Source organism: Pezoporus occidentalis, unplaced genomic scaffold (genome assembly GCF_034315485.1).
Source record: "Pezoporus occidentalis ecotype Australia unplaced genomic scaffold, CSIRO_AGI_Poc_V1 ctg158, whole genome shotgun sequence".
In the NCBI taxonomy this organism is placed as follows: domain Eukaryota; kingdom Metazoa; phylum Chordata; class Aves; order Psittaciformes; family Psittacidae; genus Pezoporus; species Pezoporus occidentalis.
In genome coordinates this window covers 2,826,339-2,850,935 of record NW_026913404.1, presented here as the reverse complement: position 1 = coordinate 2,850,935, position 24,597 = coordinate 2,826,339, and the positions used below count along the sequence as shown (strand labels likewise).

Below are 24,597 nucleotides of genomic sequence, written 5' to 3'. Positions count from 1 at the left end.
AGAGGAAAAAAGGGTTGGCCACGTTCACAGGCAACCCCATGCATGGCTCTTGGGCTGCCTCATCCACTGGGCTCTGAAGCAACCTCTACCCTGACCTCAGAGCAAGATGCTCCCACAAGCAAATCCTCCTTGGAGTACATTAGCTCTCCTTGTGCTCGTCACTCACCATGTGGATACTGCCAGGCAGGAGGCCTGGGCAGCACTGGGGCTCCTTAAGGCAAGCCAGCACACTCCCCATGCCCTCTTCATCCCCACTCCCTGTTGTGATGGACCCCAAGATATTTTGACCCCCAGTGGGACCTCACTTCAACAAAGGAGGCGACAGTCCCCACCGCAAAGCAGCAATGCAGGAGGACAAAGATTTTGATTCACAAGATCTGCAACTTTGGCATCTCCCATCACCATTGCGGGAGTGAAAAGCATCCTCAAAAGTTTTGCCATATCTAAGCCTGGTCCTAAGGCTGTACTGGGCTTAAAATGGTGAGAACTGCTCCCATGTTCTCTTCTGGTGAATGTCCTGGTGGAGAACAGACTTTGCACACAAGGCAAACCATGATCAGGTCAATGGTTCCCTGCTGGCAGGACAGCCAAGTCCTAGTTTGGTTTGGATTATTACTCATGAGCCAGCATTGCTCCACCCGAGCCAAGCATGGAACAGCTCTAGGGTTGGACACATACAGGAGGGAAGCTGGGCAGTTCACATGGGCTTGGCATCTGCACATGGAGACAGGGCTCTCCAGCACACAGAGGCCAAGTGGCTGCCCAGGGCCACGAGCAAAGCCGGGCTGAGACCATGTCTCCTCCAGGGCACCAGCCTGCTGCCTCCTCCCTGCACACATGAACCCCAGGACTGTGCTGCTTCCACAGGCACAAACTGAGACTGCCACACCCCAGACCTCATTGCCCTTCCCTCACAGGGTGTTACCAGGCCTCTGTGCTCCTCCAGGCTCAGGTGGGCAGCTACAAGACCCTTGGAGGACCACAGTGGGGTGAAGCAGACCCTAGCCAACCCTGGTTTGCCCTGCAAGTGCCAGCAATATGCAAAGGTGCTAGGGAGGAGAAGGCACAGCCATTAGCATCAAGAGAGGAACCAGAGCCCAAGGCCTCATCCTACTTTGCCTATCCTGCAGCTGCTGGCCTGGGAGCTGGTGGGAATTCCCCCTGGATACACAGGGGTCAATCCATACTCAGCTGGAAACCAGAAGGACACATCCTGTCTTCAGACAGCACTGAACACAGGCACAGCTACCAACAGTGGGGGGATTGAGAGCACTATCAGGGTTGGGGCTTTCCCCCCTCAACCTCCCAGGCTCACAGCAGCTCAAAGGGTTAGAGCAGCAGGACTCAGTCCCATACTAATGCTTCAGCCCCTGACCATACAGGAATGAGGTATGAGATAGTGCACTACGGAGAGCACAGATATGTGTCAGGAGATGTGACCACCTGGAGATTGTCACAACACACATTAAGCACCATGAATCCAAAGATCAGGTGCTGGAAGTGCTTGGCAGGGCAAGAACTGGTACTGGAGGGTTTCAGACAAGAAGAGAGAGGGTAGAGAGTTGGTATCAGCACTGGAACTAGTCTTGTGCATGGGGGAGAGACTAAAGAACAACTCTGTATCCTAACAGAGATGAACACCACACTCAGTCTTTATAACAAGTCCTGATACCATTTGGAAAGATTCAATCCCTGCAGCCCCAAGTATTACCACAGATAACAGCTCTCCCCTAGGAGAGCCAAGAGCCTTTTCTCATAGATTTGCTGCCCATAAGAACAGCCACATCTTACCTCCTCTCCCAGACTCTCCCATCCACATATCCCAGAACAACACAAGATTTAGGGTATGTGAGTTTCCACGTTTCAAGGGGGCCCCATCACCTCCCACACATGCCCAGCTCTATTGGAGGAAAACATTTAGAACCAGATCCTCTAAATACCACCCCACTGGCCAGGCCAAGAGCAGTCGTGCTGCTCAGGAGGGTGCAAGAGCTCTTTCACGTCTATTCACACATCAACTGCCCTGCAATGCTGCAAACCAGGCACCATCAAGGAGAGCCTGTGCTGGGCCACACTGGTGGTAGGCGACCAAGGTGTTGCAAGGCATCCCTGTGCCTCCCCCCTTCTCCTCACCAAACCCTTCTGGGTGGGCTCAGCTGGAATCAGGCAAAGGCAAAGTTGAAGGCAAAGTTCAAGCCCACACTGGGCAAGGGCACAGAGACCTCCAGGATTTACAGAGATGCTGACAGGCTCACAGAGGGGTAACCCTGGGCTCTGCATCCTAGCATGACCAAACATTGGGGTGCAGGGGCATGTGCTCGGAGGTGCAAGGCTGGCCCCAATAAACACATCATTTTCTCTTGGTGGCTCATGTACAGTAATGTCTAAATATATACTGGATGGAAAGTGTGGAGTGATTTATTTTTGTTATTGTTGGTCTAAAGTCATGCCAGCTGGAACAGCACTCCTGAGCTACGGAGCCTTGCTGGGCACACACGGAACATTATCAAAGATATGTCATAAAGCAAATATTAGCATGACTTGCAGTGGAGGTTCTACAGGGCCACCGCTGCCAAACACAGCCACCCCACAGCAGGAGCCACTGTGGAGGGTGACATAATGCTGCTCTGCCACAGGCAGGTCCTGCAGCCGAACAGCCACCATCCATCAGGATGGAGGAGGAGGAGGACTGAAAGAGGCCAACAAGAAACCTGGAGAGGGGCTTTGGACAAGGGCCTGTAGGGACAGGACAAGGGGGAATGGCTTTAACTTGACAGAGGGGAGACTGAGATGAGCTCTTAGGCAGAAGTTCTTCCCTGTGAGGGTGCTGAGGCGCTGGCACAGGGTGCCCAGAGAAGCTGCGGCTGCCCCATCCCTGGCAGTGTTCAAGGCCAGGTTGGATGGGGCTTGGAGCAACCTGGCTGGTGAAAGGTGTCTCTGCCTGTGGCAGGGGGTTGTGACTGGATGAGCTTTAAGGTCCCTTCCAACCCAAACCATTCTATGATCATCTTGCCCTAGGAAAATGCCAGGATGTAACAGGCCCTGATGGGTAAGGGCTGCATCAGGCTCCCAGCCAGCTCACACAAGGCAGGAGAAACCCCCCCTTTCTGTAGAAGAGGTCTGAGCTGCATGGCTTCTCCCTGCAGCCCATCTCTGGTAGCAAGATGCAATCCCTTCGAGAGATCCCATACGGGAGTTATTAGCCTTTCATCAGCAAGTGTGCAGATGAATGTTATAAAAGTCAAAAAGCCGCCATGTACTGAAGCCACCCAACCACCCAAACTGAGCAGCACATTTCCCTGGGATGTCTTCCCAACATTCATTCTGTGCTGGAGGGAGGGGGAGACCTCTGACATTGGTGGAAACCTCTCCCTGTTCTCACCAGGAGGTCTTCCTGCTCCCTTTCCATGCAGTGGTCATCACTGCCATGTCCCTTATGTCTTTAATGTGCAACAGTGACCTGAGAGCCCTCTCCACTCCAACCCCAGGCACCCACTTGCCCAGGAGAAATGCCCATCACACAGAGAGGGTGAGATAGAACTGAGGAACCTCCTGCCAGGAGGACATGTTCACGCAGATCTCACACCAAGATGGAAAGCCTCTCTCCCTCTACATGTGAGCTGTGGTGCACAGCCATGGGCACCTGGGGGGTCCCTGGGCAGGAGGATGTCAAGTGCTCCCACAAGTCCCCACAGGCAGAGCAGGACCTGTGGTGCTCCACAGCCACAGCCCCACAGGGCAGCTGGTTCCTCACCACACAGCAGTAGCAAGAGATCAAACTTTGGAAAGCTTTGCCTTTCCAAACAAAAATCCCCTCCAACTGGCCACCTCTGCACAGATTTCCAGCTATGCCTTTGTACAGAAAGTCCTTATTACTCCTCTGGAAACCCTGCTGTGCACACTCTGCCTGAGACAGATCCCGAAGATCTATCTGCCGGGATTTTGCAGGCAGGAGCAAACATGCAGATGTTGCTCCTCTCCCATTTGTAGGACTCCACCTCTACCTGACACCAGAAGTCACTGGCACAAAAGACCTCACCATGGCATCCTCTAAGCAATCATAGGAAACCCCCATTTAAGGAGTCCCATTTTACAAAATACTTACTTAAAGCCAGGGGTTTTGTGGATCAAGGCTTCACAACACCTGTGAAACCGGTGCATAACCACTTATTGTTGAGATGTTCCTTGACCTGTCCCCCAGCACCAGCTTCAGGACCACACTGTACATGAGAAGCACCCTCCTGGGTGGTCACCTGCCTGTGGGACGCACCAGCAGTGAACTCACCAGCAGCACAGGCTGAGCAGCAAAGCCACTTTGAGACCCAGCCAAGCCCTTGAGGAGAAAGCGGCCCCCACCAAGGCTCCACACAGAGTTAAACCTCCAACTCCTCCATGTGGGGTTGGTGGAGCCACACAGCCTGTGGCCAGGATGGGGATGGCAATGAACCCACCGCTTCAGATGCCATCATAACCTCACCCATGCTGATGTTCTGTCTGCTCAATCACTCCCAACTTGGGGCGAATGCCTGCAGACCCCGAGAAGAACACACAAACTGCTTACTCAAAGATGCTCACTGTTGTAATTTCCGCAGGACAGAGGGGTGCAGAGTTCAATCTTCCGCAGCCCCAGCTCACCTGCTGCTCATCCCAAATTCCCCTGTTAAACTTCACAAGCCTCCCTGGTTTTCCCTCTCTCAGCATCTCCTTCAAACACAATCACGCTCCCTCTATGCAGGAGACAGGAGAACTGAACAAGCTTCAGCTACAGAAAATTAAGACAGCAAACTCTCTCCCTACAATTTTTCTTAAATTGTCCTTCCTTATTAGTCACAGACAGAAATCTGAAACCCCCTTTAAAAAAAAAAAAGAGATATATAATGATTTTCAAAGCTGTGTCACATAATTAATGTCAGATTTATCTCTTCAGTTGTAGAGATAAAAAGAAACCATCTGTCCATGTCCTCATTATGTTTTATTCTCCTTTTAACTCCATGAGATGGGGGTACTTTAAGGGAGGAGCAAGTCTGACTTCCACTTTACCCACACACCTATTGAAGTGATAGAAGATGTCGCCTTTCCCTCTTCCCTGTCCCCTTTTCTCCATCACAGCTGATGGGAGGGTAGGATGGGTTGAGTATCCCTTGGGCAAACATCTCCTTCTGCCCCATGTAGCTGCTCCTCTTTCTCCCCACCACCTTAAGTTTAACAGGGGACATTTCAGCAGCCAGGAGCTTTCCTCCTGTATTCTTCAGCTGAGTAAAGAGCCAACCTTCCCAGGTCTCCTGTGACCTGCAGACCAAGTCCCACAGCAACACTAGTTTTTAAAAGCCACATACATTTTCCATCATTAGCAGAGTTTGGATTCATCTCACGTTGCGTCCTGCTCCATTTCGGGGGATGCTGCCCACATTAAATCGACACTTAACACCACAGCCCTCCCCAGGGCCATGGGAACACTGAGCGGCCGCTCTGAGCGGGACCACCAGCACTTTCCCCATGGCTGCTCATTCCCACCCTGCCTCCTCATGGCTCAGGGCTTCCTCCTCCTGTACCAGACAGCCTTGTAATTATGTCCTAAGAAGTGATAAGGGCCCTTTAGGATATCTGGTGAATGCAGATAATCTGTTTTTGATCAGCTTATGACAGCTCCAAATTTTGCAGATAGAGCTCTCCAGGGCTTCCAGCATGCTTTGTGCCCCATACATCCACACTCAGCACTCCACCAAGACCCATTGACTGTATTCTGCCCCCAGCCTCCAGTCCCACCAAGGACCTGTTATTATGTGGTCCCCAAAACATAGGGATTGAGTAACAGTGAGTATCAAACAGAGCTATCAGTAGGAGAAAGGGCTGCCAGATCTCAGGAAGCACAGGGGCCCCAAGACCAATCCCGTAGAGAGAGACCTCTCATGCAGACCATGCTGATACCAGGGAGCTTTCTCATCTCCTTGACCACAACCAAACTGCTTTTGTACTTTCTGCTACACATAAGCTGAGCACTGCTGCTGCACAAAATCCACATGCTGAGTATTAGTTTAACAGGGATGAACACTCTATTCACTGACCTTCTTCAAAAGGAACCCAGAATGGCCATCAAAAGCTGAATGGCGTTTGGAAAGCTCCCGGAATAGGAAGCATCAGGTCCCAGACCCCTGCATTTGACTCAGGACAGCATAAGCCACTTAGCTCCTCCACATTGCTGGCCCTAGCAGACAGGCTCAGAAGCCGGTCCTTTCAGCCAGGAATGGCATTGGCAGAGGTAAAAACATTCCCCACTGTCTGAAGAGCATGTGGGTTTGCATCCCCTCTGCATGGTTTGAGACATTAGAAAGAACAAGCTGACCCTCCCCACTGGCTCTCCCAGAGCTCCAAGGAAAGCTCTTTTGGTCAATAGATAACCACAGCCTCAGGTGGCAGGTACTGAACACCAGGCTCAAGATTGCTGCCTTCATCTCGGCTCACAACACCAGGTCAGAGCTCTTTTCATCTCATGCCTTCAGTTGAGCTGGGGTAAGCAGCCACTGCTGCTGTCATGCACCCACTCAGGCACAGTGGAGGTGGAAATGCCATGTTCACTGTCCCCAACCCTGCTCAAGGGGTGCTGAGCCTAAGCAAAGTCAAACGAATTTGCCACAGACCATGGATAGGTTTAACTTTGCATTTCTACCTTCACTGCATCATTTTTTTCAGGTAGTAAATCACACCCAGAGAAGAAAACAAGTCTGTGGGCTCTTCCAGAGAACTGCTCTTGCTCCACATCCACTTGAGTGGACCGGTGGTCACCCCAACCTTCCTTCCTTCCTCTCTCTCTTGAGAAATGAGAAAGAAAAAGGGGCATTGCTGTTGCTGAAAGCTTCACCCAGCAAAAGCAGGGGAGTCAAAGCCACTCTTCACTTCTTCACATCGAGCCCGCAGTCTTGAAATGAAAGGGTTGCCCAGAGTAAGATAACTTCAAAGTGCCCTACAAGCATATGGCTTCACAGCTCATGCCCTACCTTCACATCAGCTCCCTGCCCCAAAGCAAAATCTCAGCCAGGGAAAAGCATTAGATGGAGCAACTCTGGCCTGCAGAGCTGATGATAAATCACAGTTACAAACTGCAATTGTGGCTTGTCCACAAAATCTCTTTGAGTGAGCGGGTGAATGGCAGGAGGAAAAGTTGCACCACTGAGGGAAGGTCTCCCCTGCTTCAGAGTGCGCTGCACAGCACATGCTGCCAGCATCTGCCTCGGGATGTGCATGGAGAGGCAAGACTGCTCCCCAGCGTACAGATAGACACACGAGTTGCCAGTGCCGGGTAAGTGGCTCTGTGGGGAGCTTCCAATTGTCAGAGGTCCTTGGGGACAGAAGAGGGGCTGGTCTGCTGCGGCTGCTCCTTCTGCTGGGCAGGGACCAAACCTGCCCAGGAGAGGATGGGGCAGTTTGGAGCTGCAAACATCCCCCACCAGACACATGATGACAAGTGGCACTAGAGACATGATGGCAGCCTGTACATGGGGGTCTCCCTAGAGCACAGCAGAGGAGAATCCCCTCCCTCGACCTGCTGCTCATGCTCAGGGGATGCAGCCCAACATACACGTGGCAGCATGTCCATCTGAATCCTTACAAATGAAAACAGAGCAAATTAAGTCCAACCCACTCACACAACTGTTTTTTTTTATGCATGGCTTTTGGTGTTCAGGTTGGCCATGCTGGACCAGGAAGTCTTTAGCTCAGCAAGTGGTCTTCTTCCCCAAGCCCACACCACCCGGCATCATGCAGATGCTGGAGTAGACCATGAACCATCCTCCTCATGCTGTATGCAACTGCACATCAGGAGAAGGTCATAGCTTCAACTAGCCAGTCCCTCTCTCCAAAGATTCATCTTCTGTGGAGAAAGCCAGAGACCTGGGCTTACCCTCATAACAGGGATTGGCCATTCTGCCTCGGTGCTGCTCAGCATCTCCTTCACCCCCAGAGCAAAGGGGAAAGCCAAAAAAATTCCCAGTTGCCACCACCATGACCTGGAGGAGCCTTGGCCATACCCAAAGTGCCAAGGTCTGAGAGAACAGCAACAGAGGCACCAGGCACATGGTGAGTCTGGGACATGTTCAAATTCTCCCCCTGCTGACTGCCAGATGGTAGCATTTACAAGACAATATGCCCCTGAGGAAAGTTTTTCTTGACCTCTTCCACTTAAACATCAGCTCACATTCACAGCTCTCCCCTGCAGCTCTCCTAAAAGACTTTGTTTTCCCTTAAACCTTTGCTATTGCAGCTCACCTTTCCGCTGTCTGCTCCCCTTTTCACCTTACTCAATTTCCAGCCAACAGTTCAATTGCATCCCTAAATTTCTGGGAGATCCCAACACCAGAAAGGCACCAGGATCCCCGCCTTAGGTGAGGTGAAAGCAAAACACCCGCTTTTGAGTTGGCGTCACTAATCTGTCACTGACTGCAAAGGCCACGTGAGGATGTTGTGATTCCATCCCTCCACACCAAGAAAGGGCTGAAAGCTGGGCTGTCCCACTATTGTTTGAGAGACTAACATTTGGTGCCTTTCCAGAGCTCCTGAGCTGGGACTTGACTGCTGTCCTACCCTGGACAAAGACACACCACCTCCTGCCAACCAGGACTACATAACCACTAACCCCTCTTGGACCAGGCACCAGCACCTGAGAAGGGAACAGAACAGCAGCCCCAAACCCATGGGGTTTCACTGGGGGGCACTCAAAAACTGAGCCAATCCTGACCCCACTCCAGCATCACACCCAGCCAAACCTGGCAGCATCCCAGTACGGCAGAAGAAAACCACAGGGAAATTAAGCAAAAAAGGGGAAGCAGGAATCCATGACATCCATCCCTGGCGCCCTCCCTGGCCCCCGTAGCTGTGTCCCAGACAGGGGCTGGCAGAGTTGGGGGGTTTCAAGCGGATCAGGCACCCTGCCACAGGTTGCCCAGAGAAGCTATGGTTGCCTCATGCCCTACAGTGTTCAAGGCCAGGTTGGATGGGGCTTGGAGCAACCTGGTCTAGTGGAAGGTGTCCCTACCCAGGGCAGAGGATTGGAACTGGATGAGCTTTAAGGTCCTTTCTGATACAAACCATTCCATTATTACAGAACATGACGATATAGACGTGTAAAGTCTGCCAACCACATCAGATTAACTGTCCAGCAGCGTGGCTTCACTGCAGTGCAGGGCTGGGGTAAAGAGTGAGCCCCCCCAGCTCACAGCGTGCCCCAACAGAGGAAATACCTTGATCAGCAAAGCAGCAGGGAAGCAAGAGCCCTTCAAGCTCACAGAGGGAGTGTGGGACAAGCCCTTGCTCTCCCTGCTCCCAGAAAACCATGCACGAAGTAATCTAGATAGTCACTATGAAGAGCATTAATCACTGAGGACAAAGCTCTAGATGCCCTTCTCTTAAAATAAGGGGCCCCAACACATGCAGAAAACCCTGGCCATGGGGACAGGAGGTCCTCTCCACGGCCAGCACCACACAGCAGGTAGGAGAGGGAAGGGACGAGGGAGGGTGAGTGGGTCAGCATGCCAAGCACAACCTGCAGAACAACAATACAGGTCAGGCTTCACCCCACATTCCACCCCTGCATTAGGTGATTAAACAACTGAGAAATTCCCAGGGGCAGCAAGTGGAAGGATGCAGAGCACAGGGCAGTGTAACTGCCACTGGGGACACTGGCAACAGGAGACTTTGTGACACAGGGATGGGAAAGGACTGGGACACTTGACTTCCTTCTTTGCACCCCTCCACCATCGTGCTTGCACACCCATAGTGGGGGCCTTGCTTTGCTTCTGAAGCCCTCACAAGGTTCTCCCCTATCCCCACTCTCTTTGTGTTTTCCTTAATGGCAAACAAAACCCACCCGAGAACATTCCTGTCTGGAGGACCTGGCTCCTCAGCTCAGCAAATCCCTTTGCCAATGCCCCTTCAGAGAGTCTGTCCTTCAGCAAAAGAGAAAAAGACGAAAAAACAACCATCAGCCTCACCTCAGGCTGCCAGTGCTGCTGCAAGTGGCCCCTTGCCCAGCCTGCAGTAGATGGGGTATGTTGCAGCTGCTAACGGACCAAAACCCTTTTTCTTCCTGAATAACCCCCAGGTTACATTACTGCTTTTGAGCCTGGATGATAAAAATGTAAGAGGGGATCTTTAAATGTGAAGTATCTGGGGTGGACACAGCAGTGATAACAACAGAGAGCCCAGGAGACAGAGGGCAGAGAAATGTGGGACCATTGAGTAACACGAGGGCATACAAGAGCAGCCACTACCATTCTTTAATTCTACCTGGAATGGTGGAAATTTCTTTAATTTAATCAAGTATGGGTTCCCCACCTCTTTTCCATCTAAAACAGGGAGTAGAGTTGGCATGCCTCTTAGAAACTGCCCCCCAAAAGAAAAAATGCACACAGTTGTTGTTGACCAAGCAACTAATGGTGACTCATGTTCTTAGATGCAGTAACACTCCCTGCATGGAGCCACCAGCTGGGTTTTGCTCCCAGAGACCAGTCTGGTGGAGCTGATGAGACAGCTCGCTGTGTTATTCTTGGAGGGTAAGCACTGGGTATGTGGATGCTGCTGAATAAAAATCATTGCTCCATATGAACAACGAGCCAGTCATCCAGCAGCAAAACATTTAGCATGAAAAAGAAGATAACTCTTTACACACTTTCCTGTGTGGCTCTTCGCAGCCCGTGGAAATCAGCTCTGCCCCAGCCTCCCCTTCACATCAGGGCCAACATCAGACCCTTATATTGCACAGCCTGGCCTCGGATGACAAAATCCTTCCAAGCACCAGAAAATCTCATCAACACTGCAAACTAACGGCTGCCTTCAAAATCCCACTGGAAAAGGCAAGCACTTTTCCTGCCAAGCCCACCAAGAAGGGATGAAAGGGGAGCCCTGGCGTCTGTAATTTGTACCAAGCAGTACAAATGGAGGGCTGGGTGTTACCAGACCTCATCTGAGATACATCTTCATGGATGGGGCTGACCTTGAAGCCATGTACTTGCCGATCACAGGTGTGATGGTGCCATGGAGGTGCCAACAATGGATTCCTAGTGGTGGACAAGCCAGATCCAGACAGTTCCAAGCACCGTGGTCCCCAGCCACACAGCGTCCACACAGCCCCGTGATCCCTGCCCTCCTGTGCCAACCACCCCAACGGCTGTGCCAGCATTCCCCAAGGATTCCAGTCCATCAGAAGCTTCACTCCCACCGCAGGACCTTGATGTGGCCTCTGGACCGCAGTGGGGATGACACCCAGTAGATACCCACTCCCGGCACTCAGAGGCGAGTATCAACACCTTTAAGAAAGAAAATACATAAAAATAAACCCCACAATGTTCTTCAAACATCTGCCAGTTTGCTCCTACACTAGCATTTGTGTGCCTGGGCTGGGCAATGCATTTTCCAGCTTGGCATCCAGGTTTCCCTCAGAAATGCAAGTCTTTTACCAGCAATTCACAGCAGGAGAAATCAAGAAGAGAAAGGGGAGGGATGGACCACCCCCCCACCCCCCCACCCCCAAAAAAAAAACAAAACAAAAAAAAAAAAAAAACAAACAAAAAAAACCACAACAGCTTTAACAGCTTTCCTGTTTTGTCCAGTACCAAAGCCTTTTTCAGGTCTACTCCCCTTTGGCTCACTTGCTTTTCTGGGTCTACCAGCACAGTTTAGATAATGAAATGCACATTTGCTGGTCAGCTCTAATATATCCAGAGGGACTGGTTTGCATGTGTTTGTTTTAAACTTAAGGGTGTTGTAAGGTTGTTCCAGCAGCCCAAGGACAGGATGATAAGACATGGCAGGCAGCGCCTGTTTAGTGGGTGGCTGTGGTGTTAATATTTATCAGATAATTCAAAGACATGACAACATGGGAAAAGCAAACTACCACCACGTTTCCTTACAAGGCACAAGCTGAACCCTCTGCAGAGACCACCAGATACGAGGCATTTCATACACACCTTGCCTGTTGCAGAGAGAGAAAAATCTGACACAAGGCAAGTTCATTAGAAAAAGAAAACAAAGCAGCAGTTGAAGTCAGAATCAGGCCTGCTGCTGCCCCTACTGCTTTTCTAGCCTGCTCCTTCAGCTCCTACTCTCCTTTGGCTGTTGCCAGAGCCCAAGCTGGATGCTGGACCATCCCCTGGAGCAGATCATCACGAGCCAGCCCTGCCTGCTGAGGAGGACATGACTCCATCTCTGCACCACCAAACCACATCCCTACAAGTGCTGCTTCCACCTCCAGACAGTTTTCAGACTGATGGAGATCATGCTCACAAAGCTACAGAGAAGGCTTCCCATGTAAACTGATTTTGCGCTTGCTTGGTAGAGAAAACAACTAAAGATCTCTTACTCACCTTGCAAAGCAAAACCCCCTGCCCTTCCTAGAGCAGGTACTGGGAAAGAGCTCTTGCTCTGGAGCCAGGCTGAGAGCGCTGGGCTGGTTCAGCCTTGAGAAGGGAAGGCTTCTTAAGGGGAGACCTCAGAGCAGCTCCCAGTGCCTAAAAGGGCTACAAGAAACCTGGAGAGGGGCTTTGGACAAGGGCCTGTAGGGGCAGGACAAGGGGGAATGGCTTTCACCTGACAGAGGGGAAAACGAGATGAGACCTTAGGCAGAAGCTCTTCCCTGTGAGGGTGCTGAGGCGCTGGCACAGGGTGCCCAGAGAAGCTGTGGCTGCCCCATCCCTGGCAGCGTTCAAGGCCAGGCTGGACGGGGCTTGGAGCAACCTGGTCTGGTGGAAGGTGTCCCTGCCTGTGGCAGAGGGCTGGGACTGGGTGAGCTTTAAGGTCCCTTCCAACCCAGACCAGTCTGGGATTCTATGAATTTTGCAGAGCTGCAGATCATCCTCAAGCAAACAGCAGAACAGTGTCAAGAGAGGAGAGAACTCCAAGCGAGGGCCAGTGGGAAGCTGGCATTAAACAGGCTGTTGCTACCAGACAGTGAGCTGTGCCCTGTGGAAGCAGCAAGAGTCCACACAAGACTTATGCGCCCACTCTGCATCTGGGCAGCTCCTCCAAAACTGAGCTCAACAAGAAGGCAAACAGCAGAGCTCCCATGCTGGCCTTCCCCCTCTTCAGTTCTGTCTTGTTCCACACAGCCTGACAGCAAGAGATGGGAAGGAACACAGCTCCCCATAAAACCCTCTGGCTGTGGGCAAATTCAATGTAATTAATTACGCTTAATGATCATTGGGATAGGAAACACAGATGAAGAAGGCAAGAGCTTAGAGTTAGTAAAGCAGAGATGCTGTTTATGAACATGAGGGTTTGGCATTTTCTGTGGTCAAGTTAACTGTAAAGCACCTTCTTCTACCCTCAGGCTGCCTAAGCCCCCAGAGCAGCCTGCTTTAACTCCACATTTCTGTGACTGTTTAGTAGACAAAGCCTACACACAGTCTTACTATCTAGGTGACATTTAAAGTCCCAACTGGGGACTTGTGATTTCTCCCACAGACACACACATCAGCCACCTCACCTTTGTTAAGGTCAGCTGTTTCCCACCTTTCACTCTCAGATCTCTTCCAAACTGTGCAGCACAGGTCCAGGTCCCCACATGGAGAATCCAACCTTAATTTGTTCTACCTGCGTTCCCTGGACACAGAAGGAGATGCTCACTTCAGGGTCTTACCCATAATGGTGCTCACATTCCCTCTAACAACCTCCACATTTTCCACCCCTTTCCTTTCTTCCCCAGGACAGACAGGACTTTATTTATGTTGTTTTTCAGCTGCTGGCACGCGATTCAGTTTATCACAATTTTAAGCTCAGAAACACCAGAAGACACCCCAGCCTTGTACTGCACAAGGTGCTCTGCAAGGGGTTCCTGCAGCTGAGCTCCCTCAGCTCCTTGTCTTTCTTATTTGGCTGACAATTAGGAGGCAACTGACCCCCAGCCCTCTCCCTGCACACAGGGTGCACTTGCTGCCAGACTCATTTATGGAAAGCCTCTGGGAAGAGGCATCAGCTGGCAAATAAATGGCTTCAATCAAAATATTTTAAGCCAACAGCACAATGAGCCCAACTATTCCAGCTCCATACAGGACTTGTCCATGGCAAACAATAGAGTTTGCCCAAAAAAATTTTAAAGGTTCACTGATCACAGTTAGACATGTCATAAATTTTCCTGAATAGTTTGTTATCCCCAAAAGTTCTTATTAAACTATCTTATCTCATCTGGGTTGGCAATTAAGCAAACTGTGCTCTGGTTACAGCTAATCAAGCCGGCCTCTAATGACAAGGCATGTGCTCCTCAAAAAAAAGGGGCATGAAGAGCCTCAGCACTGCCCAGCCCACACCAACACATCGTCCCTCCAACCACCTCTTCCCAACACACACACAACACCCCAGGCACAGCAAACCACCCAGAACAGGCATACTATCAAATAAGGTTTTTTCTCCTTTCCTTTCAAATATGCTACTGGGAGGGGTGGGGGGGAGGGAATATATCTTAGATATTTATTCAGCTGGCTTTTGCCAAAATGCATGCCCTGCATTTAATTCAAAGAATATTTTTCTTCTGGAATCACAGCAGCTATTTTATCATCAGTGTTTTATTGGGAAATGTTGATATTGTATGGCCTTTTTACGATTTTTTTTTTGGCTTTTCAATTACATGACCCAGAAATAAATCCACTTCCCGGGTTGTTCTACCTGCTACATGACTTCCAGCTTTTCTGTACAGCCCAGTCCAGTTTTCCTTTATAATCAGGTCAGGCAAATGGAAGCAGTTTTCCTATAGGAAACAAATCACAGGAGCAGCCCATCCTGCCACACACAGGCCCAGGTGATCAGAGCCAGCCTCAGGAAGCCAACAGGCAAAGCCAAGCCCAGCAGCATCATATGGCATCATGAACATCCCACCCAACAGCCTGATGCCATGGTTAGAGCCAGGAACATTTTATTGAGACATCCCAAATATCAGAAGACATTTAACACTTACCAGTGCTGGTTTAAGCCTTCAATCACTCTACCCAGATACTGCATTTAATAGAAAATGCTGCCTGATGCACAGCTGGCTGGTGGTGGGGCACCCTCAGCTTCTACCCAGAGCTGGATGAGCAGCCACCTTCATAGAATCACAGGTTTGGGTTGGAAGAGACCTTAAAGCTCAGCCAGTTCCAACCCTCTGCCACGGGCAGGGACACCTTCCACTAGACCAGGTTGCTCCAAGCCCTGTCCAACCTGGCCTTGAACACTGCCAGGGATGGGGCAGCCACAGCTTCTCTGGGCACCCTGTGCCAGCGCCTCAGCACCCTCACAGGGAAGAACTTCTGCCTAAGAGCTCATCTCAATCTCCTTCAAATATGCAGTGATTGTGGTGTCACTGAACACCTCCTCTAGCAAGACTCACTGAACATCCTTCCACCTGGTGCCCAAGGACACGGCTGAACCACACGTGTCACATGCCAGTGACAATAACATCGCCCTTTTGTCATCATTTACAGGAGAGCTGCCCCTGCCCAGACACCCAGGCTCTGGGCTTGACCTCCGACCTCCAACCTCCTGCAAGACATGCCCAAGCGCTCCCTACCACCACCATCCATCTACATATCATCCCAAACATCTCCCAGGACACTAAACAGCAGTGTCCTGCTCCCCAATGCCTAAAAAGCAGTACCCACAGAAATCCCACCACCACCCATCAAGTTTTCCTCTCACAATAGAGTTATATGAAGGTTCAAAGCTCCTCAGTGAAGCTTACAAAAAACATCCAATGCAATCACAGCAAGCAAGCAAGCAAGCAAGCAACCAACCAACCAACCAACCAACCTTCTGAGAATCCGATAGCAACCTGCCTGCCCTCAGCCGCATCATGAACATTAATGTTTGCAGCTGGTAAAGACAGCGCCTCCTCCTCTCTGCAGAGACACCCCTCCATCCTTCCTGAGGACACACAGCTGCTGCTCATTACAGTCCTCATCATAGCCTCAGCCACATGCCTATATTCAGGACCAGGTTACAGCCATCACTCACTTAAACCTCAGCTCAAAGGCAATGCCTAGTTTAAACACTTACTTACAGCTTTGCTCATTTCCTCTGTTAAGTGTGAGCCCTGACCCGCTCCTCCACTTCCTCAGCTAGATAAGGTCCCACAACCTTGGGGATATGGTTCCCACACAACCATCCTATGTTATACCACCATGTCACCAATGTCCTTCATGCCATGCCAGGAGAGCTGAGCAGCCATTCCCATCAACATCCTCGGGAAGGGACTAGGAGACAGTACAGGAGCCAGGGGAGAGGTCCCAGGCACCTCTGGGGAGTTTGATGGGCAAGTATCCCACACTGGTTTCTCAGACTCCAGGAAGGCAAGAAGCAGAAGTTGTAGTAACTTAGGAAGCTTTACAATGAGTTGTGGGATAATCTACCAGAAGAACCTCATGCTAAGGCAACAGTACCATGGATGCAGGCTACAACTCCCAGAACACAAGCTGGTGGGACCATTTTGTCATGGAAGCCAGGCCCCAGCAGCCACAGAGAGACCTCCAGGTGACTGAGCACCCACACTCCAACCACAGCACAGGCCACCACTGCCTATGACTGATAAACTTCGTGCATGCAATAAAGACTCAAAGCCACCACAACATGCTGCACATGCAGACTGCTGATGTGTCCCAGGCCCTGTGCCATGGGATACATGCTGACCTCCAGCCACCACGGTGTGGGTCACTGGCACAGCAGGAACAGTGCCACCTCCCAGCCAGATCACTACCACCAGCAGATCTGTCTCCAGCTCTCCACCAGGCAGAGGGAAAGGGCTGGATGGCGATTCCCATGGCAACACAGGGATGCCATCAGCAGAGGATTAAACTCCAGTGGGAGGGAAGCGGGAGCAGGAGGCGGGGGTTGATCAACAAGCACAGCAACAGGGATGCTGTGCAGGAGCAGAACCCCACAGCATCGATTTTCACGCCCATCGTCCCCTCTAGCATAAAAGTCTCAATTTAAATGACAGAGTTTGACACTTAAGAACTATCAGAGCACTGAACGCTGCCCCTTCCTCCCACACTGTCACACCCACAGCAACAGAGAACTGCAGGACCCAGACATCTCCCCACAAGTCCCAGCATGAAAGTACAGCAAATCTGCGTCACACAGAGAACCTTTGAAAGACAATAAAAGCAAAGTGCAGGGAAAAATTATTACTTTATTTGTAAAGATCACATCTCTTGTCATTCTAATTCATTGCAAATCCTCCAGGCATTGGACAGCTGCAGGTTTAATCATGAATATAAAAATCAGCAACACATGAACAACAAAGACTCCAAACACAAGATGTGGAGATGAAGAATTCAGTCTGGTTTGGCTGCTGCTCTCCCTCCTCTGTACCAAATGGAAGGAAGGGATGGGTGAAGCCAGGACTTGCCACCTCCTCTTGCCACCTCACATCCAGGAAGCCCAGGGGTGCCTCATCTGCTCCCAGACATGGAAACACCAGCCTGCACCTCTCCTTCCTTTGGCAAAGCCTCCCCAACTCCAAGTGGGAATAAGCAGCTGCAGGCAGGACAGCAAAGAGGAGGGGAGAGGGAGAGGAAAAAAGAGAGAGGGAAAGGGAGAGGAAAAGGGAAAGGGAGAGGGAGCCAGGAAGGAAAACCACAGCATTTAGTCTATGCAAAATGGATACACCAAGCACTGGGAGGTTGCTCACTGCTGCCTGAGCCTTGGCCATGGCATAGCAGGGTGTCACAGGGGCACACAGAGGCTCTCAGCAGGGACGCAGTGCCAGCTCCCTCGTGTGCACTCATGCCACAACACTTTATCTCAAACACCAAACCTACTAAAGGCAGGTCCTGCAGAGGCTGCTGCTGCCAAAGAGGCTTCCCACACCTGCCTTCTGCTGCCTTGCATGTGTTTTCCACACATTATGATGCTACGAAGGTACTGTGCAACTGAACACACGGCAGGAAGAAATTGATACCTGAGCTGATTGGAAGAGAGCTGGGAGAGGAGCTGCCCAGAGCTGGCCAGAGGGTGCTCTGCAGGACAGATTCTTTCATTTCTCATATGAAAAGGGCAAGGACCAAGTGCAAGACAGGGCTGAGCAGCTCACACACAAACCACCTCTCTCCTGCTGCCAGAAACTCCTGCAATGCTCCTCGCACTAAACTCAGCAGCCAACATCCAAGGAATTTGCTTTCCAAGGACCTGAGATCCAGCACTGAGGCAGAGAGCTGACCAGCCTGCAATAGCCAAGGACCAAGTCCTCAGTGTTCATCCCAATGCCATCTCTGCAGAATTACCTTCTTCAGCCTCTCTGCAGACTTATTGATCTACACTACTGTTTCCCTAGAAGTGATGGGGGATGGAGCTGATGTGTTCTAACGTGCAAGCTTTGGGGGGGGGGGGGGGGGGAAGCAAATCAAACCAGATGGGGAAAAAGTGGCTTTTGAGCTTCCCAGAGATTCCCTGGGGTGGAGGCAGGCTGTGCTCTGGGTGCCAGGCTGCATGCAGGGCCACTGGTGGGCCATAAGACCCCGGCAACCTGGGAAACCTATTTCTGCCCAAGCCCCAGCTCCCAGAGTCACCCGTAGCAACACCTTCACCTTGTTGACACTGCACCACATCAAGCTTCAAAGCCAAAACTGTTCTCCTACAGAGGGAGAATTGCATCCCATTTGCCTACCCACTGCAGAGCAGTCCATGTTTCCCAGTGCACCTGGTGAGTGCAAAACCCTGGACTCACCAGGCCAGAGCTCTGTGCCTTAGCCTGGCACAGGATTTCTCACCTTTTGTGCAGGGACCTTGGTGGAACACAGAAGCCACCTCACTGATCCCTGTAACTGGTGGCACCATCAGAGCAGTGTCAGGCACACATCTTGCTCCCACCTCTGCACCAAGGCACAGCTGATGTGAGAGCTCCTTGCAGAGACGGAGCCGGCACAGTAGTGAGGGGACCCTGCCAGCTCTTCAAGCCCCACAGCCCCAAACAGGCTTGTACACGGAAGATCAGACATGGTTTGGGGGGTTGAGATGCTGCAGAAAGCCTGCAAGCTTTCTGCACCATCCTCCTTCCTTTCTGCAGGCTCCCTCATAAAACATGCCAGGAGGAGAAGGGACTTCAGAAATATCTGAGCTTTGAGATTACTGAGACTCATCAGAGGAACAAGATGATACCTGGTGTTTACCCTCTCCCCAGCACTCACTGCCTGGGTCCAGCCTGCCCCGACACCACAAGAGCCAAGGGTCGTCCAAACACTAGGTCAATTCTTAGATGGGAAAACACCACTAAATGCAGACTGCTGACAGTAAGAATCAGTGTATGTAAGAAAAAAGTCCAGTTCCCAATTCTGCAAGGAAGCAAACAGGCACAACCTTTCTCCTCCACCAGCTCTGAGGCCTCCAGAAGCCCATTTGTAAGACCACTTTTCCTGATCCTCTTGGCAGAAGCATCTTACAGGAACACCAGGACCACTGGTATTTCAGGATACTTCCAACCCAAACCAGTCTGTGATTCTTATGATTAAAGCTCATTCACTTCCAATCCCCTGCCTTAGGCAGGAACACCTTTCACTAGACCAGGTTACTCCAAGCCCCATCCACCCAGCCTAACCCTACCCAGTCATGGCATTGCCAGCACAGGATGGAGATCCCAGGACACCCGCATCCCTACAGCCACCAGCAAAACCCATCTGATGGCTCAACTGGTAAACCCAAAGTCCAGTGACCAGGAAAACAAACATGGCCAAACCTCCCTTTCCAGCCTGCAGCGAAGCTAAGTCCATCAATGCTGAGCTCCAAGGAACACTGCTGCTCCCAGCCCAGCATACAGCTCCCCAGCCAGCTGCACACATCTGTGGGAACCATAATCTCGCCATAAAACCACAGCCTAGGGCTGGGACAGGGTGTCAGAGCAGCAGCAGTCAATGCTGTGCTTGCCACTGGGAAACACAGATGCAAAACCACAATCCCCCTGTGCCAACTGCAGCAGCTTTAGCAGCTTTTCCCAGATGGCCTTGTAGCCTCACCCTCGCCAGCAGAATCTTCCTGCCAGCACAGCTTGGACACAGCCCCAGCACAGCCGTGCCCTCCAACAGTGCCACTGGGCTGAGTCGAGCAGGGATGGGGACCTGCGGCTCAGGGCAGGGAGCAGCACCCTGAACACCTGCCAGGACATGCTGAGAGGTTTAATCCCCACTACAGACATGGGCTGGACTCCATGTTCCCCAGCTCACAGAATCATTAGGGTTGGAAGGGACCTATGGAGATCATCCAAGGTGGGCCAACCAGGAGCAGGTTACACAGGAACATGTCCAGAGAGGTATGGATGTCTCCAGAGAACTCAGAACCCCCTCGGCAGCCTGTTCCAGTGCTCTGCCACCCTCAATGGAAAGTTCTTCCCCATGTTGAGGTGAAACTTGTGTTTTAATTTATGGCCATTGCACCTCATCCTGTCGCTGGGCACCACTGAAAAGTGTCTGGCACCATCCTCCTGGCACCTGCCTTTAGGATACTGATCTGCATTGATGAGATCCTTTCTCAGTCTTCTCTAGTCTAACCATGCCCAGCTCCCCCATTCTCTACTTGTAAGAGAGACCCCTCTCGAGACCCCTGATCATCCTTGTGGCTTCCGCTGGACCCTCTCCAGTAGCTCCTTGTCTTTCTCGTACTGAGGAGCCCAGCACTGGACAGAGGACCGCAGATGTGGCCTCATCAGGGTTGAGTAGAGGGGGAGGAATCACCTCCCTTGACCTGCTGCCACAGTCCTCCCAGTGAACCCCAGGACATTCTTGTTCCTCCTGGTTCAAGGGCACTCTGCCAGCTCATGGTAAACTTATCATCCACCAAGACTCCCAGATACTTCTCAGCTGAACTGCTCTCTAGTAGGTCAGTCCCAACCCCTGCGGATACCTGGGGCTCTTCCTCCGCAGAAGTAAGACCCTACACTTGCTCCTCCATGGGCTCAAGAGGGAGAGATGAGAAAACACACATCATCTCCCATGCAGAGAGCACAAGGCCCTCTGGGAATGGCCACAGTGACAAACTCACTCCCCTCCCCATCCCAGCTCATCTCCTCAGCCCCCCTTAAAAACTGCCTTTCTTTAAGAAAAAGGAACAAATGGAAGCAAATCCCAATGCGGAGCTGCACAATGGACACTTTAGGGAGAGAGAGACAGGACCTTCAATGCCTAAACAAATTCAATTTGCTTGTTCAGAGGGGGCTGGGGAAGGTTAGGCCGAGGGTAGTGCTGCTTATTCACTTCTCCCAATTAACATTCCAGCGGCGCTGCTCTGCTTTCCAGGAACAATGACTTTTTAGGAAGGGGGAGCAACATTCCTGGGGGCTTTGGATGGTCCTGGAGAAAGGAAACACGGCCAAGCCTTAACAGGGTCTCAGTGTATGTATGATGGGAACTGCTAAACAAAACCAACGAGAAATAAAGATCTGGCCTAGGCAAAAAGAACTTGCCAAATAAAACCCTTGCCATTCCTAGACCAAGATTATTTGCCTTTGCTGCAGATCTAAATATTTTCTGCCTTGGCAACAGAAAAAGAGGTGCCTTGTCACTGGTTTCATTGCAGAAGGTCTCCAAATGCAGGATAACAAAAAATATTCAGAGCAGGCTTTGAGCTGCACCATCCCCACACCAGCTCCCAGCAGCCAAGGCCATTGACCACCTGTGGTTTAACCTAAACCAGAGCCCCCAACCTCTGGCAGGCTCCCCCACTGCTGCCAGGTCAGGCTATGGGAGGATGGCCAAGAGTGGGATGCGGACAGAGTTACTTCATCCCTCCACCAGTTGCAGAGGAAGGATCAGAGTCACAGAATGGTTTGTTGTTGAAGGGACCTTAAAGCTCATCCAGTTCCAACCCCCTGCCACGGGCAGGGACACCTTCCACTAGACCAGGTTGCTCCAAGCCCCGTCCAGCCTGGCCTTGAACACTGCCAGGGATGGGGCAGCCACAGCTTCCTTGGGCAACCTGTGCCAGTGCCTCAGCACCCTCTCATGGAAGAGAGCTTATGGCTCCACAGGCTGGGTGTCCTGTAGGATGAGCAGAACTGGATCCCACCATCTCCTGAGCTTCCTTCTGCACTAGGAAGCTCCCAGGCCCCTTTACTATGGTCAGCCCACTGCTCTGTGACAGCAGTTTACTCATTTATTTCCTTCTTGAAGAAAAATCAGCCTTTTTCTAGCATGGTCATGAATTCTTCCATCAGAGCACACTCAGAGCTCCCTTTTTTTTTTTTTTTGCAGCTTTTCAATGTTCCCCCAAGGACAGCTGCTGCTCTTCAGTCCTCCTTAGGCATACAACCTCCGGGATGGTGCACACACAGCAAACAAGGAGCATGAGCAAACCCAACTGCAATTGGGAAAGAAAAGCTCCAGCGGGGCTCTGTGCACACCAGATGCTGCCACCCCGACCATGGGACAGAGACCAGCTCCAGCTGAAGCAGTGCCCATGACCATCTCATGTGATTTGGCCTGAAAAGAGCAGGCTCGCCTTGTGAAACTGAAAGCAAGCACCAAAACCAAATGGGGCTGTCAATACCCCACGGGCATATGTGCTGGGGTGGATCTATTTCACCACTTCACAGTTTCAAGGGATTCCCATGAAAATCTAGCCCAAATAGACAGATGGCTCAAGCTCAGCATTCCCAGTCACCACACAGAAGGAGGAATAGGGTACGCTAAAGCAGGACACATGTGCAACTGGACAGACGTCTCTGCAGAGGCACCACTGGCTGTTAAGCTCTGCTGTATCACCTATGGATGCCTATGGCCATGTATAAGGAAAGAAAAGCACTTTGATCAGGAACTAAAGATAGTTTACCCTGCAGGTGTTAAATCGATGTATAAGCCCAGGAAAACAGGCCCAACTAAAAAAGCTCCTATCAGCTTCAGCTCATCCTATCAAACAGGCACAAGGTAGACTCAAAGCAGGCAACATGTGAAGATGCTCTAGTTATTTAAGTCACTCAGCAGCAATACTTGAGCTGAAGAGCTGCAATTTCTCCACTTGGGCTTCTCGGATGACAAAGCAGCTTGCTGATTTTCCAGGCACTGCATAATCATGGAAAACAGCTCTGTGGTGGCAATGCCATCTCTCAGGAAGAAGATGGAAGGATGGTAGGTAAGTACCTTGGAAGGTAGGTCTCCAGCACATCTCCTGTTTCCCACCTGGAATCCTGCCCACAGGAGAAACTGAGGTCAGCAACAGAAAGTCTCCCAGGGAAGCCATGTGGAGCACGAGGCATAGGCCCAGGGCAAGGAGTTGGTGCCTTTTCATGACAAGCAAAGTCTGCAGTGCTTTCCCTACTTTTGGGGCAGCCAGTGCTCTTGTCCTACCAGCCAAGCAGCAAGACCTATTGTCCCAGAGCCAAAGCCACAGATGCTCACCAGAGGAATGTTAAACAGTCACAAGGACCAGTGAATGGTCATTTGAACAAAAGTCTGGATGAACCAGCTGAGCTATGAGCTGGATTTGCTATTGTCTTTCAAGCCTGAAAGAGGAACCCATAAAAACACAGAAGCCAACTACTGAAAGGGAAAGGTCCCCACCAGAGGGGAAGCACCATGAACCAAAGCACATGCTCACCTCCACCATGGCATACCAAAGACTACATGTATGCCTCCTCCTCTCCATGCAATGCAGTTAGTGCTGTAGTTGAATGTAGGAGTTGAACAAGGACCCAGACCCAGCATGCCCCTATCAATATTCCTTCCTACGGAGCTTGCCTATGTGAAACTCCATACCTGGTCTCCTGCTGCAATCAGTTTCCTCCCTCTTCTTCCCAGGAGATTACAGGGGCTCAGGACTGAAGCAGAAGTGTCAAGACCCCACCACCCCACAAGAAAATAGTGTGCTTTCCAGGACAGCAGCTTTTCTACTGTCTTACTCAAGGAATCCTGAGGTGCTTAACCTCTTTAGGAGACAGGGCATTTCTGCTGGCAGGAAATGGGAAGATCTAGAAGCTGAATGTTGTCACGCTGGTAAGTGGGCATCTCAGAAAAGTTATTCTACCTTGGAAATCCCTCTCTGTAACAGCCAAAGAAATCAGAGGGAAATTCTCACCCCCACAAAAGCATTGCTCTGCCTTTCTCCACTGCCAGTCATTCCTGGGTCCCAATTCACCTTCTCCTGGGCTTCTTGGAGGCTTCAGCAAGATGAGATTCAGCAACTGGCACCAAGTGCACCCCTTGCCATGGAACAAGGTGTCAAGAACTCCACAACCAAAGCATCCATCCCGGCTCCCTTCAGCCCAGCCTATCCCCATCCCTCCTCCTCCAGGGCAAGGGTCAGCAAGGCTGAAGGTCCCACAGCTGCAGCCACACAGCCACCCATCACCACCCCTCTGCAGCTATTCTTAGTCCTCTGGTGTGACCAGGCTCAGACCGGAGATGTGACTGCAGCAGCAGGAGGGAAGAAAAACAGCTCTTCGCATGTGACAGGCAGAGACCTCTAAATAGTCAGCGCCAAAAGAGATAAATCTCCTTTTCCTTCCAGGAGATCAAGGCACCACTATGCAAGCGGAGCAGCCTCCAAAGGCACCTTCCTCTCCATTGATCCGGGGCTATTTCTGCCTCGGCAAGTACTCCCTTGCAGAGATAAGGTTTGTCTTTCTGAAGCTCACAAACTAAGCAAAAACATAAAACACAAGGA

General features: G+C 51.2%; 1 protein-coding gene across 5 annotated transcripts in view; it reads right to left on the bottom strand.

Annotated features, from left to right (window-relative positions):
* Positions 1 to 24,597, bottom strand: part of LOC134160218 (ankyrin repeat and fibronectin type-III domain-containing protein 1-like) — a 182,054-nt gene that overhangs the window by 125,105 nt on the left and 32,352 nt on the right. The window contains exon 1 of one of the 5 annotated variants that reach the window (XM_062612017.1): positions 15,766 to 15,822. The exons of the other annotated variants lie outside the window; for them this stretch is intronic. Coding sequence (XP_062468001.1) covers positions 15,766 to 15,816 — 51 coding nt within the window. The 5' untranslated portion in view covers positions 15,817 to 15,822. Of the gene's footprint in view, positions 1 to 15,765; positions 15,823 to 24,597 lie in introns of those variants that run through there. 5 annotated transcript variants of the gene reach the window in all.